General features: G+C 42.1%; 1 protein-coding gene across 1 annotated transcript; it reads left to right on the forward strand.

Moving 5' to 3' along the window:
• Positions 1-288: 288 nt before the first annotated feature.
• Positions 289-3,003, forward strand: LOC131480789 (sperm-associated antigen 11B-like). The gene is made up of 3 exons (XM_058666737.1): positions 289-354; positions 1,171-1,314; positions 2,670-3,003. The coding sequence occupies exons 1-3, from the start codon at positions 294-296 to the stop codon at positions 2,801-2,803; spliced, it is 339 nt and encodes a 112-aa protein (XP_058522720.1). The 5' UTR covers positions 289-293; the 3' UTR covers positions 2,804-3,003.
• Positions 3,004-17,802: the final 14,799 nt, after the last annotated feature.

The raw sequence follows: 17,802 nt of genomic DNA on the forward strand, positions 1-17,802 counted from the left end.
TTCCCTGTGACTTTCATCTTTCCATTAAGCTTCTCTTTTCCTGACTTGTATTAATTAAGCCTACAGAAAGCATTCACGCATATTATTCATTTCCTGAAAAAAAAGTGGCTCAAGTGTTTTTCTAATAAGATTGGGAATACAATATGTCTCTGCACGTCTTTTGTGGCTGGGAAACCATTTTAGAATGCAATCTTCCCATGCTTCCAGCCCACTCACCCAGCCCGTTTCCATAAGGGAACCCGCTGCTGCCCACCCGTCTCGGCATCGTCCAGGTTTGGGCTCCCTTGGAAGACATGGAGCTGGGCTTCTCCGCGTCCTTCGCCAGCCTGTTGCTTGCGGTTCTGCTGTTTCCAGGTACAACGCGGGGCCTAATCCTGGATGTCCATTCTCTCTACAGTTTGTGGGTGGAAACCTAGGCTAAGATACAGGAACACTTTTTTAAGACAGAGGGGTTCAGTTTATTTATTTAAAAGACAGAGGAGAGGGACACAGGGAAGCACAGAGAAGTGGAAAGGGAAGGAAGGGAAAGAGAGAGAATCTTCCATCCGTTGATTCACTGTCCAAGTAGCAGCAGTAGCCATGGCTGAGCCAAGCCAGAGCCAGGAGCCTGTAAGTACTTGAGCCTCGCTCTGTTGCCTTCAGAGGCACATTAATAGGAAGCTAGATTAGAAGCAGAGCAGGTAGGCCTCATTGGCAGACTGGTATGTCATGATGGCTTCACAGGCAGTGTTTTAATCTACTAGGCTGCAATGTCATCCATAGGGTGCATTTTGTTAACAGGGTTTTGGGGAAGGAGACTGAGTGGATTTGAAAATGACATTTTAGAATACTGGTGGCATAAGCTTACCAGAGAACGTGTTCATCACTGACCCCCCTCTCTGCCTTTGAGCGTTTCCCTTGTCCTTGCAGAGGAGTCACGCAGTCTCAAGAGCTCACCACAGCCACACTGAAGAGACCCAAAGCAAACGATCCTCTTGGCTGGGGGAGTTGTGTAGGCTCGTAGTCACATCACACAGCTTCTTACACACAGATGTACACACTCACGATTAAAACATCACCCCTTCCAACTGGGCCCTTCCCATCACCCTCAGGGATGCAAGTGCCTCTTCTTCACAGGTATGTCAAATGGAGAGCTCAGAGATCCTTATGCTATGCCTTATGCTCCTGCAGAACTGCCCCATTCCCAGGATGCAGACCACTTAGCCACTGAGCCTGCCACAGTAGCCCAGCAGCTACCTGCTGAACAAAAACATCCGCGGTCACCACGCCAAGGAAACTACCACAACATAGTCCCACGCACCCCACCTTTTTATGGTAAGTCAGGTGCCTAACTTTGGAACAATTTAGAGACAACATAGTCCCACGCACCCCACCTTTTTATGGTAAGTCAGGTGCCTAACTTTGGAACAATTTAGAGACAACATAGTCCCACGCACCCCACCTTTTTATGGTAAGTCAGGTGCCTAACTTTGGAACAATTTAGGTGCTCAAGAAACACTCAGTCTGCAAAGGAAAGGAAACTGTAGCAGATAGGAGTGAGCAGCAGTGGTTGGCAGAGACATGACATGATGGCTTGGCCTGCCCTGTCAGCCCTGCCATGTCAGGGAGACCGTGAGATTGTCACAGTGTCCTCTAGGTTTGCATTGCTGAGCTTCCCGTGAAACATGGAGTTGAGAGGAACCTGGAGAAAACTATCTGAAGCCACATTTATGATCTTGACATCAGCCAAACACAGTAACCAGAGGAGACGATACTGGTAGAACATTTTGCTTCTGTCATGTATGAGCCCTGCAAGCCACTGGCTCTAGCACAACTGACTGAATATTTGTGAAGTGCCAGGTGCCCAGGGAGATTGGTGGTGATTGCTGGGAATAAGGAAGATAGGTTATCACTTGGAATATGTTTATTACCTTTCTGTGTTTCTAAGTAACGTCTAATAAACAAGTTGTGGATAAAAGGGAAGGATTCCAAGACAGTCTGCTTGGATGAGGATAGGGGGAATGGCAAGCAGCAACGGACCAACAACTCCTCTTTAAGATGTTTTTAGCAGGGTTCAGACTCCTGATGAATCCCCAGACTCCTTCATAGGGCTTGCTTAAAATCAGGGCCTGGAGAACACAGCCATTAAAATATTTTTTGCTTAATTCAAATATAATCTCTGGCCCTGAAGCAAAAATAGGCCCCAAGTTCAGCAGCCTACATCGGGGAGGACAAGAGTGTTAGCCAATTAGAGTAAAATCCATCAAAGTCCTACCAACTATAGTGTCTGTTTTATCCCACCCAATTTTCCATCCTTATGGAATTGGCCTTCGTGTCAATGAACTTCCTAGTCTGATCTTCCTAAGGAAAAGGAAAAGCAAAGTGTCATTACCCCCATCCTAAATGTACAATAGCACAGCAGGGGTCAGGAGTCATTGTGTCTCCCAGTGTGTCCATGAACCTTGGGTATTACTCACATAGGTTCTTAAAAAGATGGACAAGTTTTCAAAGGACCAGAGCCGCACATTTGCAGTGATTTTAGTAGTTTAGAACACAAAATGTGACCTGTAGAAAGCTGCTTCTTATGCGTGTATGTGCCATTCCTTACCACGTCTCTAAGTGTGAAAATGGCCACTATTTAACTCTTGAAATGGTCCTACAAGAGTAACATTGGTTATTTCTTTATATAGACCCTGGAGATTATTTCAAAGTCGTTGACTGCAGGAGAACTGGAGGCGTCTGTCAAGAATTTTGTTATTATATGGAAACACAAATGGGCTACTGCTCGGAAAAGAAAGACTCGTGTTGCGTGCGTCACCAATGATGTCACTGAAGCAGAGGTGCGCACTCTGCGTGCCTCCCAGCTCCTAGGAGCCACAGTGCCAGCAGGCTTTTGGAGCAGGGACTGCTCAGGAGGAGCTCCGATGGCGTGTCCAGAGCCAGGCTGGCTTAACAGCTTATTCTAACAAAACATGTTTTAAAAATTGACTGCTCATGACCTTAGAGATGTCAGCTATCTAGAGATACAGATATAGAGAATCTTGAAAACCACACGGTTTGCACTGTAGATATGGATCTAGTAAATTCTCACAGGTAAGCACTAAACAATCAGCTCTTATACGTAACAATATGTTGAGAATCGACTTTTGTTCTAGGCTCTGAGAAAGTTAGTGGATTAGAAATCTGAGTAAGATTTGTGGGGAAATGTCTATGCAGAAAAACTGCTAAAATGTTGCATGTGCCATAATGTGGGCATTCCTTAGCACACTGTTGTTTTTTTGTTTTTGTAGCAAAGAAATAAAAAAGAATTAAGGCTCCAAGAAAAACTTGAGAAGAGCCATTAGTTTAGACAGGGATGGTGGGAGAGTCAGTGTTCCAGGAAGTTAAGGAACAGTAAGAGGAAGCCCTCAGGGCTGGGCCAATAAGGAACAGGGGCAGGGAGGGGCGCGAAGCCGGGGTGGTCACAAGGTCAAGTAATGAATAAGGAGGTGTGTTAGGTAAAGCTGCCACCTTTGACACCACCATCCCATTTGGGCACCAGTTCGAGTCCCAGCTGCTCCACTTCAAATCCATCCCCCGGCTAACATGCCTGAAAAAGAGCAGGGGGTGTCCCAAGTGCTTGGAATCATGCATGCAAGCTCCTGGCTCCTACCTTTGGCCTGACCCAGCCCTGGCCATTGCAGCCACCTGGGGAATAAGCCAGAAGATGAAAGATCTCTCTTCCTCTCCTTCACTCCCTGTCTCTGTATAACTCTTCCTTTCAAATGACTAAAATAAATCTTTAAAAGCACAGAGTAAGATTTGTGTTTTGATCTGAGGCATACATGATGACATTTAGAATGTATTTGAGAATTTGCATTTATAAGGGGAAGTTACTCACAATCCTCTTGGTAAAAATTGAACCATGACTGGGTTGTACAGAGAAGAAACTTTAAGTTTTGTTACAGAGTGCTGCCTTCTTTGAAAACAACTGAGCTGAAACACAATGCAGTGTCACCAGGGAAAGGGGCTGGACAGGGAAAGGGGCTGGACAGGGAAAGGGGCTGGACAGGGAAAGAGGCTGGACAGGCCTTGAAATTGCCTGGCCAGGATGACACAGAGACAGAGCGCAAAAATAATATTGCAACATCCTGACGTCAAGACACATGAAGGCCTCTGTGAGCTCAGCAACTGTGGCTTCTGTGTCTGAGGGCCAGGGATTGCGGGCGCAGGCTTAGCTGCCTGGCTTTGCGCAGGAGTTGGCAACACCACATGTGCTGCAGCTTCCGGTTCTTTGCACCAAGTGAAAGTCAACCCGGAAGCGAGGCATTCTATGGAACAGACGAGAATGTCACCTGAGACCCCTGCATTACATGTCAGAGTACCTGTAAACCTGGGCTTCACCCCTGATTCCAACTCCTTGGCAATGTGTCCCTTTGCAGACAGTACGTGTGGCTCAAGTGGCTGAGCCCATACTACACACATGGGAGATCCCCAGAGCACACAGCTGCACACGAGCTGCCACCGCGAGCCCTTCGCATGTGGCGTCGAGCACCGCTCTGTGCATTATGGGAGCGGCAGGACGGAGTGTGTGCTGGGCGGATGCTGTCAGTTATCACTGAAGTGAGAGCCAGTGCCCTCCTGGCTTCGCCTTGGCTCTGGGCCAGCCATTGCGGCCACCTGGGGGAGTGAATCAATGGATGGAAGATCTTCCTCTGTCTTTCCTCCTTTCTGTAAATCTGACTTTGTAATAAAAATAAATAAATATTTTAAAAAATAAAGTTACCATTATCATTATCAGTGAAAATGTAAACTAGTACAATCATGATGGAATACAGTATGGATATTCTTCAGGAATCTGAAAAAATGTCTACTATATTATCTAGCCATTGTGCTAGTGGTTATTTACCCAAACAAAACTAAATAAGCAATGAAAGTTACGTGTACCCCCGTGTTTATGCACAATAGGTAAGGTATGGGATCAATCCAGATATTCAACAACTGATGACTGGTTAAATATTATATCTCTACGTAAATACATATACATACACAGACACACACACACACTATGGAATACTACTCATCCATAGAATTTAATGAAACCCTGTGTTTTGCAACAAAATGAATGCAACCAGAAACCATTATGCTTAACAAAATAAGCCAATCCCCAAAAGATAAATATATGTTTTCTACGTAACAGCCAATACAGAAAAGTGTACAGGAATGAATATGATGTGCTTACATTCTGTGGTACTGTGAGCCCCTTACTTTTTATTTGCCAAATAAGCCTCTGTTTGCAAAGTGGATTATTGAAAGCACACCTTCGCAAAAATTAAGGAAAAAGAATAATGGAAAAAAGAGAAGAAAATGAAAGAGGAAAGGGAGGAGCAGGGGAATTATGGCTTTGTTCTTAGAACTGTACCTAGCAAATAAGTAAAACATATTTTTTAAATAAAGGGAAAAATATCCAATTTTATTTATCCATTCATCTGGTGATAGACATTCTGTTTGATATCATGGAAAGAAAGAAATCATGACTCCTTTGATAAAATGGATGAAATTGGAGGTCATTGTGTTAAGTGCAGTAAGTGGGACCCAGAAAGATAACTGCTGTTATTCTTGCTCTTTGTCTCCCCAAGGTGCCAATATGCACCTGCACTGATAGCTCTCACAAGCAGGTGAACATTCTATGGAGTGAGCTAGCAGAAGGAGTATTAGGAAGACTTTACAAGCCTTTTTTGAGTCCCTAAGAATTTCTGAGTCCTGTCAGCTCCCAGACGCAGGCTAACTAAAGACCCGGTGCACTGGGAGCAGCTAGGAAAGCCTGGATGTTAAGTCAAAATCATTCTGGGAAGAAACTGAATGTCGGGAATTTTCTCCTAATAGCTCGGCACAGAGCCTTGACGAGCAGCCACTGAAGGGCCCATGCAGTCATTTAAAACTAGTCTTTCAGGGAGAATATAGTTGTTAAACATTTTTCCATATTTGACATATAATCCATAGTGAAAATGTTAGTCAAAAGCAATAAATACACAAGTATTAACATTAATGGTGGTTTTGAATTATTTCATATTTATAAGCATACTGTCAAGTACAGTATTACATTTCAATTTTAAATGTGTACCTAAGGATAAGCAAATATAAATAAGGACATGCTTTGTTTATAGGCAAAACATTCTGTAGTCGACTTAGGTTACAAGAATTCCATAGGCTTTAAAATATAAAATATTCAAATATGTTACTCCAAAAGAGTTTAGAACTGATACTGGAATTCATTGGAAACAGATAAAACGTGACTTTTTTCCTACCAGGCTGTAATAGTTTCAGCATTTTTGCTTGGGGATAAGGAATAAAGATAATGGCTTTTCTGGATCATTCTGAGCCAGTCATCCCATTAGTCATGCTTTTTGATTCTTTTCACAAGGGGCTTTATGGACACTGGATGTACTCTCGTGGGAAGGGATCTTCAGTCAGGAAGCTGCCCTGGGCCACCTAGAGCCAGTTGTGACATGGCTGATTGCCTTGCCTCTGCACGCCCACTTTCCACACACAATGTCTCTCCCACTCTGCCCCTTGAAGCCATCCGTGGGCTTTGATCCCTCTACCCTATCCACCCCCATAATTTCTCTACGATCTAGAAGTCTATTTCCTTTTGAGCATAAAAAGTATGCTGCCATAGGGGGTGGAGTGGGCAAGTTAGTCAATTCCATCTAGAATTAGCTTTCTATGACTTAGCCGGGGACCATATCCAACACTTGTATTGCTGTCCAAAATGTGCTGCTCACTGCAGCCCTCCACCTTGGCCTACTGTGACCTGAATCACTCTTATAGCTTGGGTCGTGGAAATGGCCCTACTGTACACAGGGACTCTTACTTAATAATTAAAAAAAAAAAAGAGTTGCTAAATCTCAATAAATAAAACTGTGCCTATTAGCATAAATCCTGCTTTCTGAATATACCAGACAATATTTTCTTTCTGGAGTATCAACAGCTTCTGTGACAACGACAAGAAGGAAGAATTATTGTCAATCACAAGAATCACAGGGACTGAAACTTGCCCAGGCTGCAGGAACTAACAGATAGTCCTACAATGAGTATCCCCCTCTGAGCAACCTGGAAAATGGCTCTGTTGAGTCTGAGTGGTTTCCTCAGTACTATAGTGCGCCATGCAATCACTCCGTTTAAGCTTTCAACAGAGCAGTAGTCTTTCAACGAGCCTGTTCTTACTTCTCTGTGAGCTTCAAGTGGACCCGTTTTGCTCAAATTCTCCCCGTCCTCTGAGCTGTGATAGTCCTCCAGAGAATTCCAGAAATTTCCTAACTTCCAAAGCACCTGACATTGACCAGTTATCATGTCTGTTTCACTGTGAGGCAAATAAGGATTACGGGTTAGAGATCCAGACAACATGAAGACGTATGGCTGTGAGGGAGTCAGCAAGGAAAACGGGAAAGTCTTGAGTTCTAATCTTGATTCCAACACTTACATTGATGTCATACTCCTGATGAGCACAATGAACAAAAAATATCTTTTGACCACAAGCTGTTGTAACAATCACTGAGTTCCATTTGCGTGACTGAGAAATGCACCCAGAGAACAAGTAGTATGATGGCACTTGTGAAGAAAATCTGAACAGGTGTGTGTCCACCAGACCAAAATCACTGTTACTCAGCTGGTTAGGCAAAGGCCACCACTCTGCAGGGGTTTCCCACGGTCCTCCGTGCTGAGTTACACAGAACCTGGGCAAGCAGGAGAGGGATTTGGCATTGAACTATGAACAAATGATCACTAAATGCACTAGTCTTCTCCCTGGTTTGTCCAAATGTCTTGTGGTGGTTTGTTAGCACATGGAGATCATGCCACACAGTACCATAGGGTGGAACTGAAGAACTAAATTAGAGTGGTAAAAAAAAAAAACTAAGGAGTATCAAGGTTAAAGGAATTAGACTCATTTTTTAACTATAATAAAAAATCATCAAAGAAGAAAGGCTCAACAGCAACAACAACAAAAGAAATCACATGAAATTGAGAGATTTTTCAAAGGTAAATTGTAAGAATTCTTAGGCAAAAATGACGTTGTCCTCAACCAGCTCAGCTTCATCTATTTACTTTAAATTCAGGGTCTGTGTTTACATCATTCGAATGGCTAGGAATCCGATATTTGTTGAGACTCTAGTAAACCCAGAGCAAGTGGTGGACAATAAGGACACCCACGTGTGGTTTGCAGAGCCACGGGATGATTTCCTGAACTAGAGAAAGTTAGTTCTATTTCTGTCTGCAGGAAAGAAGATAGTGAAGTAAGAGATGCTTGAAAAAAGGTGAGGGGCAGCTTGGCCTGATGAACGTGTGACCAGACTCTGCGGAGGGATGGGTTAGTTCAGCCAAACACCAGGTACTTTCTTGCTGCAGTGTATGACGTCAGGAATCAACAGAGCTTCAAACTCATTCAGATTTAATGTTACAGGGCAGATGTGCGTGTTCTGTCCCCAGGACGCTGTGTAACCGTAGTAATAGGGTCACAAGGAAATGGGTCTTAGCATGGCACATTAAGGGAATAAATCGTGGTTTGCTTTTTCTCAGCATAAGGCAATGTGCTATTGTTAACAATAAATTTAAAAAATTTAAATATGGCATTTGGGAAAAATATATATAATGACATCAGGAGTATTTAACAATGACTTTTCTTTCACCGGGAGAACTAAATATGAAACCAATTCATTACAACACAATTTTTCATGTGAAAACTCAAATAAACCACATTTAGCATTTTGTATAAGGTAAAAGTCAGAGCCGCTTCTGTTTTGTTATAGGACGCCTGAGTCCTTTATTTTCCTCTTGTTTTGTACTTTGAAGGTTTCATTATGAAATGTCTAATTGCAACATTCATTTTATTGGTTTAATATGAACAAGACTGTTCTGATCATTGCATAACTCTGAAAACTAGCATTTGTATTTTAACATGAGTTATTTTTGGGGGCATTTCTGTTTTAATCTCAGAAATATTCAAATCTTCAGATTACTCACCTTCCTCTGTTATGTTTTACCTTCTAAAACTGTATTTTTTTTCTTCAAGTTTGTATTATTGGCTCAAGTTTGACCCTCACTTCACTATTTGGCTTCCAAAGTATCGTCTTTTCCTTGCCCTTAATATTTTCTTTATATTTCCAATTCCTTTTACATCGTCACCTGCCAATGTTTCATCTTCCCTTGTTTAATCTCCAAAAAAAATAATAATTCTCAGATGTAGTATTGCTTGTTTTGGTTATTTTTATTTGTTGGTTGATTTTTAAATATGTGAGACAAAATTTTCTTCTGATTCTTGCACATTACAATACTCTTTTGGGGTTTTTTCAAACTTTATTTTGTGGTGTTCATTCGTACAGTCTGTTGATTTGAGTTCTCCCTCTCTCTTAGCAATTAGGTTCACTAAATATTTACCGGTGACTTACTGCATGCTAAGCACTATTCTAGATAAAGACACGAGTGAAGTTGTGCACCTGGAGTGGGAAGGAGCGACTGTCTTCATTCAGTGGAACTTTTCCGAATCGCACGAACGGCAGGTAGATTGTTTCCTTGCCACTACACTGCAATGGATCAGACTGGCTTTGTACGTAAAGCCTCTACAGGATATGCGAGCAGAACTGCATTGAAGTTCTTCCAGGAACTCAAAATGCAAAGTAGCCATTTTCTCATTTTGCGGTGCAGAGTAGTACCAGGCTTTGGCAACCTGGGTCTCCTGTGTTTCTACAACTGTGGTTTTAGGAGAGTGACAGGAATGCTCTTAGAATACTGGGGTGTTCACAGGGTTGCTCCCAAGAGATGACGTCATCCACTAACTCCACGTTCGTGCAGACACTGTGCTTGGATTTAAGCATCCCTGGAAGCTACTTCTGTTGTTCTTGATCCTCAGGTACAGAAACCAAAGCTTGATTGAATGCCAAATCAGCTCTGGATGATTAAGCGAATGGGAATTTCAGGCTGTAAAATAGCAGAAAGCAGACTGGCTCTGAAGTCATACAAACTGGGCTAAGACTGCTGGAGCAGCTCACTGGGGAGGATTATCTGTTCATGCAGTAAATCGTGACAGCGGTCGGGCCCGTTCCAGTTTGTTATTCACACGGAGAGCTGCTGAGCTGCGATCGAGCTGCGATCTTTGTCCCAACACCATAAACAGTGATTGTGCTTCCAGTCTATGGCCTCAAGTTTAACGTTTGCTTAGACATGGTAGTTTTTTAATTTTTGAGATCATATTTTCATTTATATTATGATAAAAAGTTCAATGTTCCACTAAACAAAGAGCTCAACAAGTAAAAAGATCTTTGCAGTAGGAATATATTTCAGCAGAGATAGCCAAAGTTTATAAACAATCATCCAGTGAAAAGAGGTCAATTTCACTCATGTGATAAATTTTAAATTGTAGATTACAAAATACTATATTATTCTTAACAATTGGTTTGACTAAATATAAAAGTTTCACAAAACAATACTTGCAGCAGTAAAGGTACACAGGCATGTCTTTCTTTTCTGCCTTTCTGTTTTTATTAATATTAAAAGAACAGACTTTATGCATTCCGTAAATACGGCTCCAGAAGATAACCATGTTTCTTCTGCTTCCCTGTTTCTTCCCTCAATATCCTTCCTCTCTCTCCTCCGAGTTCACTCTGTAGTCATAGGCTTAACTTGCCACTAACCAAAGTAATCAATAAGTACAAATACCACAAGACCACATTTCCACTGGATTGTACACTAGGGCCAAAAATCACAGTCCTATCCCAAAGTAACCATTCTGTTCCTAAGCTCTAAAATGGGTCACATTCTTAGTGGGTAATAGATCATAAACATCAACAACCAATGGTTTACCTTCACTTGCTGGGAGTTCACAGATTTCAAGCATCAATACAAAAGATGTGCAGCTTGTATGAAGTGTTAGTATCATACGTATGATTAGTATGGATACAGATGCCTAGATTTTACACTACGACATTCCTAGATGGAGAACAAGAACATTGCATAAAGAACCAGGACACTCCATGCTAATTTTCATTTAGAATGTGTGAGCTTGTAATATTAGCCTGCTCAATACTTTTATTTTCTTAATTCTCAAAGCCAGTATAATTCTATGGTTATGCTGTTAAAGCTATACATATGAAATGCATGAAATTTGTTCCTTTCACATAAGCAATAAAGTAAAATAAGAAGGACAAAACTTGGGGAAGTTAATTCTTAAGTTAAATTATGGGGAAGCACAAGTTGCTAGTAAATGATTCTTTAAAATAAGGATCTCTCCACTTGGTCACTATCCTGTGACTTCCCTAGGAAGCCCTCCAAGAAATCCCAAAGCACAGAAGTGCAACCTCTCTGAGCCCACAAAAAAATTCATTAGAACCAACTTTTTCCAACAGTAGTGTCTCTGTTGGGTATTTTGACTCATTATCACCAATCATTATCAATGAGCTTTATTGATAGAATTAAAAAAGTTGAATAACCTTCACATTCATGTGTCTCAAAATCACAATGACTCATTCTAGGCAAAGAAAACTAAACCCCATAGGGCTGAGCTGTCGCCTTTCCCAGCTAGCTCATGTCCTGCCTGCTCTGCTCACAATTTAACTATGCTTATAGCCTGGGAAAGCAGCAGAGGATGTCTCAAATACGTGGGCCCTTGTAGTCATGTGCTAGACCCAGAAGAGACTCCTTCCTCCCAACTTCTGTGCGGCCATTTGGAGAGTGAACAAGTAGATGGAAGCACTCTCATCTCTCTCTCTCTCTCTCTCTCTCTCTCTCTCTCTCTCTCTCTCTCTCTCTCTCTCTCTCTCTCCCCTTCTCTCTGTAGCTCTGCCTTTCCAATAAAAAATATAATAAATCCGTGAGAATAAATAAATAAATGACTGAAACCATAAAGACTCAAAGAGTCAGGGTTCAGAGTCTTTAAAGTTTCTTTTTGCTTTATTTTGTTTTAATGTGGAGTAGCACACACACTTGACTTTAAAGAATTAGTAAAATAGTTTTAATTTTGTGACTAAAACATATTCCCTTTCATTACTTTTTAGGCAACTGTTCCAGGGAATAATTTGTCCTCAAGTGTGGTAATATACATTGCTACCTGCAGACATAAAGGTAGGGCTGAGGGTTTTACATGGATTTCACAAATACAACTGGAGCACAGTTCTATTTTGCATGGTGGTGGGTACAATTGTCTTTGGACATACACATGTACATTGCATTTTAACACACTGCATTGGTTGAACAGACAAAATTTACTTACAGTTAAACATTGTTTACTGAAACTTTTTCTAGAAAGAGAGAGATTTTTATAGCGTGATTGCTGATGGCTCATTCAGTGACAATGTGTGATTTCAGAACTGCTGAAGGTTTGTTTTGTTGTTATGGTAGAGTATACATAAGAAATGGACCGTTTTACAGTCCACTCGGTGGCACAGAGGACACTCAGAGTGCTGTGCAGGCATCATCATTGGTTAGTGCCCGGATGCTGGCATCTGCCCAGGAGAGAAGACCACTCCTGACAACAGACATCCCCGTTTATCCTGCTCCCCGACCATTCACTGATAACCGTTAGCTTGCTTCGTCAGATTCACACGTTGCAAAAAATAAACTCATACAATCTGCAGCATTTCACACCTGGATTCTCTCATGGAATCATAACTTCTGAAGTTTAATTCATTTTTCAAGCTCAACAATATTGTGTCATGTTGACATATTGCACTTCGTTGCTTCTCTGTTTGTCGATTGATCCACGTTTTCGCTGTCTGCACCTCTCATCTGCTGTGAATGATACTGACATCAATGTCCACAGATAAATTTCTCTTGGAGCATCTGTTCATTGATGATATGAATGAGGGTCCTTTGTTTATGAAGAGCAGGGGTTATGGTTCCCCATGCCAGCTCCTCTGCTTTGGATCCAGCCCATGGACAGCGCATCCTGGAAAGCAGATGATGGCTCCAGTGCCTTGGCTCTTGTCCCCAACTTGAGAGAATCAGATGGAATCATGGGCTCCTGATTTCAATCTGACACAGCCCCCAGGCTTTATGAACATTTGCAGAATAAACCAGCACCTGCAATTTCTCTCTCTTTCTCTCTCCTCTCTCCACCCCCACATCTCTCTTTCTTTCAAATAAATTTTAAAAATTAAATAATTTTTTAAAAAGATTTATTATTATTGGAAAGCCAGATATACAGAGTAGAGGAGGGACAGAGAGGAAGATCTTCCGTCCGATGATTCACACCCCAAGTGAGCCGCAAAGGGCCAATGCGCGCCAATCCGAAGCCGGGAACCAGGAACCTCTTCCGGGTCTCCCACGTGGGTGCAGGGTCCCAAAGCTTTGGGCCGTCCTCAGCTGCTTTCCCAGGCCACAAGCAGGGAGCTGGATGGGAAGTGGAGCTGCCGGGGTTAGAACCAGCACCCATATGGGATCCCGGCATGTTCAAGGTGAAGACTTTAGCCGCTAGGCCATGCCGCCGGGCCCAAAAATTAAATAATTTTTAAGTTCAAAAGTATTTACATTAAAAACAAGCTCATTGAAAAATATTTTTAAATTCAATCATAATTTTCATAGTATATACTTCCCTTGAATTTGTTGAAACTTTCTCATGCGCATGAATTTGAAAAAGCTGTTACACCAAAGCAATCTTCTATTTTTCCACAGGTTTGCAGAGTGGGGGGTCCCTTTTGGTGTAGGAATGGAGTAGATTTAAGGGTCAACCCCCTGCCAGTACAGCAGGCATCATTTTGAGTTCTGTAGCAAAGCCCCTGGGGCACAACAGTGAGTTGCACATGCGCTAAACCAAGGGAGAACTAACATCTGGCTCAACTCATTGCACTGTTCCCACCATGGAAATATCAACTTGGCGTCCCACAAGTTCCATCCAAAATAGATCCAGGATCCCCTGAGACCTAACTATTATCATGTTCTAGCAAGATGAGGGAAAATATTCATGAGATGGGTACCACTGACAGACCTGTGATGTAGTTTAAAGTCAAAGCCGGTGCTGCTCTAATCCTGCGAATTCCTAGAAAAATCCGAGCAGACAGTGATGCAGCCACACCATGGGAGCACAGGGGGCAGAGTGCGGTCTGTGGAAGTGATGACACTGAGCAGACAATGATGCAGCCCCACCATGGGAGAAGTGATAACAGAAACACACACGGGAGACTAGGGCTAAAACTCACTGGAGGGAGTGGCATGAGAGAGGCAGAGACCTAGGCACTGAATAGGATCAGTAAGTTCATCTGTAGGCCTATGAATGACACGGCTTAAACACTGGCCTCAAGAAGAAAACTCCACTAGTTTGGGGTGCAGTGACCAAGGACAAAAGAAGAGGCATAAGCACAACAAATGAGGTTACTAATGCCTTCCCTGCGAAGGAGCAAAAGGCTGTGCCAACCTCAGAGTTAAAGAAGGAAGGCATCAAGGAGCTTCCAGATACAAAGTTTTAAAAATTGGCATAAGACTCTTTAAAGACAGTGAAAAGCACAAAGAGGCATTCAAGAAATTTATATAATACATTATACAGGAAATAACAACATTAAAATGAAATCAGACCGATTTATTAGAGATGAAGGATATAACACAGTGAATTAACGATGCAGTGAATGTTTCAATAATGCAATGAATGAGGCAGAAGAAAAAGTTCAGAGTTGGACGCTACCATATGAAAAATGTCCAAGCAGTCAGAAATACGGAAGAGGAACGGAGTAAAGCTAAGAAAACCATACAAGAATTAAGTGATCCCATCCAAAGGCTCAACATAAGCATAATGGAAGTTCCTGAAGGTGTGAAAAGAGAAGTTGTGTTTAATGAAATAATAAGTGAGAAGTACCCAAAATGGAGGAAGAAAGGGAATCCAGACACAGCGAGGGCAGAGAACCCTGAGCAGAATTGACCGAGTGATCCTCACTGCAGCACCTCAAATTCAAGCTCTCTTCAGTTGAAAAATACACCAAGGAATATCAGATAACTTACAGAGGAACACCAATCAGGCTCACAGCTGGCTTCCCAGAGGAAATCCTACAGGCCTCGAGAGTGGAGTGACATATCCCGGGTTCTAAAAGAAAAAAAAAAAAGCCAGCCCAGAATAACATATCCAGCAAAGTTCTCATTTGTATTTGAAAATTAAATAAAGTACTTTCAAAGCAAGCAAAAAGTGAAAAATTTTACCCCTACCAGACCTTCCCTACAGATGTTTCTTACAGATGTGCTACAGACAGAAGGATAACATCCACCAAATCCAAAGGCAAAAGTAGAGAACATCTCAACTAATTCTCAAAATACCACCAAATCGAACAGTGAGAAACACAATGCTAAAATGACAGGACAAAATCCTGAACATAGCTGGCTTAAACTCATCAATCAAAATACATAGATTAGCAGAAGCCACCTATTTGTTGGCTACAGTAAACACACCTGTCCAACAAAAGTAAACGGAGATTGAAAGTGAAAGGTTTGAAAAGGATTTTCCAGGCCAATGAAAAAGAAAAACCAGCTGGTGTAGATATTCTAATAACTGGTCACACAGACTCCGACGTGAAAAGCATTAACAGAGATGAAGCAGCACACTACATAGTGACTAAGAGAGCCATTCAGCAACAAGGAAATTATCATAATAGACGTATCCTCATCCATTGCCAGGGCACCTAGCTATGTGAAACAAATACCAAGAAATTTAAAGGAAAAAACACAATAATAGTGGAGAATCTTAACACCCCACTAACGTCGGTGGACAGATTAAGGCGACAGAAACTCAGCAAGGAAACAACAGAGCTCGTCCAGACAATACAGCAAACGGACTTAACTGATACCTATGGAACCTTTCATTCTACAGGTACTTTTTCATCAGTACGTGGGACCTTCTCCCGCATACCTTCTGTGCCACAGAACAAACATCAGCAAACTAAAAATATATACATAAAGTTTTCTTATATGTATTAGGAACGGAATAAGTGACCTATATTGATAACTTGTCATTTAATTTATTGAGGGGTAATCTTACTTTCCACAAAGTGCACAGTTTTGCACTCTCACTAACAGTGTATAAAGTTCCCAAATCTTCTCTAAAACTTGAATTCTTCCAACTTTTGTTACTTTTTATTGCCACCAAAGTGGATGTGGAGTGATCTCACTCAAGGCTGAAACAGAAAGTGGATAATATTAACTCTTTGATAAAATGAATGTGATTCCCAAAAGTGTTGATGTTAAAACCTAACTCAGAGTTTCCAAGCAATATGGAATACTTTTCTTTTTAAAGATTTACTTATTTTGTTGGAAAGGTAGATCAGACTTACAGAGAGGAGAGACAGAGAGAACGAGCTGTCATGTGCCTCTTCACTCCCCAAATAGTCACAACAGCCAGAGCTGAATCGATCCAAAACCAGGAACTGGAAACTTCTTCTGGGTCTCCCGTGCAGGTACAGGGTCCCACGGCTTTTATCCTCTTTGGCTTTCCCAGGCTACAGGCAGGGAGCTGTACGAGAAGTGCAGCAATTGAGGCACGAATCAGTGCCCATACGGGATCCCGGCATGCGCAAGGTGAGGGTTTAGTCTGAGCCATCGCACTGGGCCCTATACAGAAAGCTTCGAACTATCATTTCACAGCTGGTTGGTCAGTTGCCCTGCAAAATGTGCAAAGTGCACAAACTACAAAACTACATATACAAACTGCATATTCTTTCTACCATTTTAATAGAGTGTTAAGTAGAAAGAATGCATATAAGGTATAAAACATGCACTTTATTGCTTCATTTACCAAGGCAACCTTTTAAGACGGGTCTATATACTGGGTACATAGACTCTAATGTTTTTAGCCATAACTTCTGTATCTTATCACTATATGTTATCTATGTCCAAAATACACTCAAAATTTGAATTACTGGTTGAATGCCTTGAACTTGCGGCATGATCTTGATATGGAAGCCAAACTCCTTGAAGGTCAAGCAGAATGGCTTGTGCTTCTTTACAGATTCCAAATATTTATTCATGACTATTCCATGCAGAAATATATCAAATGTTAATAGATTTACTATTACTGAATTTCATTGGCAAACATAAACATATTTCTTCATCTATTTTGTAACCACTTAGCTCATGACTAACATTCGGGGTAACTTATAAAATTATTTTTATTATTGTGTTATTTTATATTTTACTTCCTGGGCAAGAGAGGCAAAGGCAACGTGTAGTTCTCAGTCAATTTCCCCTGCACGCCTCTTCGCACAGAACCCCAGGCCTGTGGATCAGAGTGCACTCTGACCTGTCTCGCTGCCTCCATGGAATCTGCCCAGCTCTGGAACCTTCAGTACAAACAACAGACTGTCGGCTCTTGGTGCTAACGATACTGTCTAGAAACATCGCTATGTGGCAATATTGCTTTTTTGGTCACTCTTGTAATTAACCCACCGATGGCTGTGCTCTATCGACTATTAGGAACCGTGTAAGTGAGTTGGAGTGTGGCACGGTCTGTGTTTCAGTTGGGCATACACTCTGTGTGTGTCTGGGTGCAAGGCTGTCCGCGTGTTCACACCTGATGGGGTGAGTATCGACCGCAGACAGGGGCCATGTCTCACATCACTTTGTTGTCTAAGCCAATGCTGGTGCTGAGGTGCCGCCCCTCAGCTCTGCTCCTGTTCCTTTTCACGCTCCTGGCCACTCACTGCCTCTCTGAATGCCAAGAAACCTATTTTTAGGTAGAAAGTGAAGAGTCCCTGGCTCCCTCTGCCCACAGCCTTACTCAGCCGAGCAGATTAAAGTGCCCTATAAAGGCCCATCCTGTGCCTCCCCCATGCCATGCCTGCCACTCCCAAGAGGCAGGGAGTGCCGAGGGAATCTTCAAAC

This window comes from Ochotona princeps, chromosome 7 (assembly GCF_030435755.1).
Source record: "Ochotona princeps isolate mOchPri1 chromosome 7, mOchPri1.hap1, whole genome shotgun sequence".
NCBI classification, from domain to species: Eukaryota; Metazoa; Chordata; class Mammalia; order Lagomorpha; family Ochotonidae; genus Ochotona; species Ochotona princeps.

What these genes read in the sequence shown, in the direction of transcription:
- LOC131480789 (XM_058666737.1), top strand. Translation starts at nt 294, where the DNA reads ATGGAGCTGGGCTTCTCCGCGTCCTTCGCCAGCCTGTTGCTTGCGGTT. An exon ending in TGCGGTTCTGCTGTTTCCAG is followed by an intron (nt 355 to 1,170) that starts GTACAACGCGGG and finishes ATGCTCCTGCAG; the next exon opens with AACTGCCCCATTCCCAGGAT. An exon ending in ACGCACCCCACCTTTTTATG is followed by an intron (nt 1,315 to 2,669) that starts GTAAGTCAGGTG and finishes TTCTTTATATAG; the next exon opens with ACCCTGGAGATTATTTCAAA.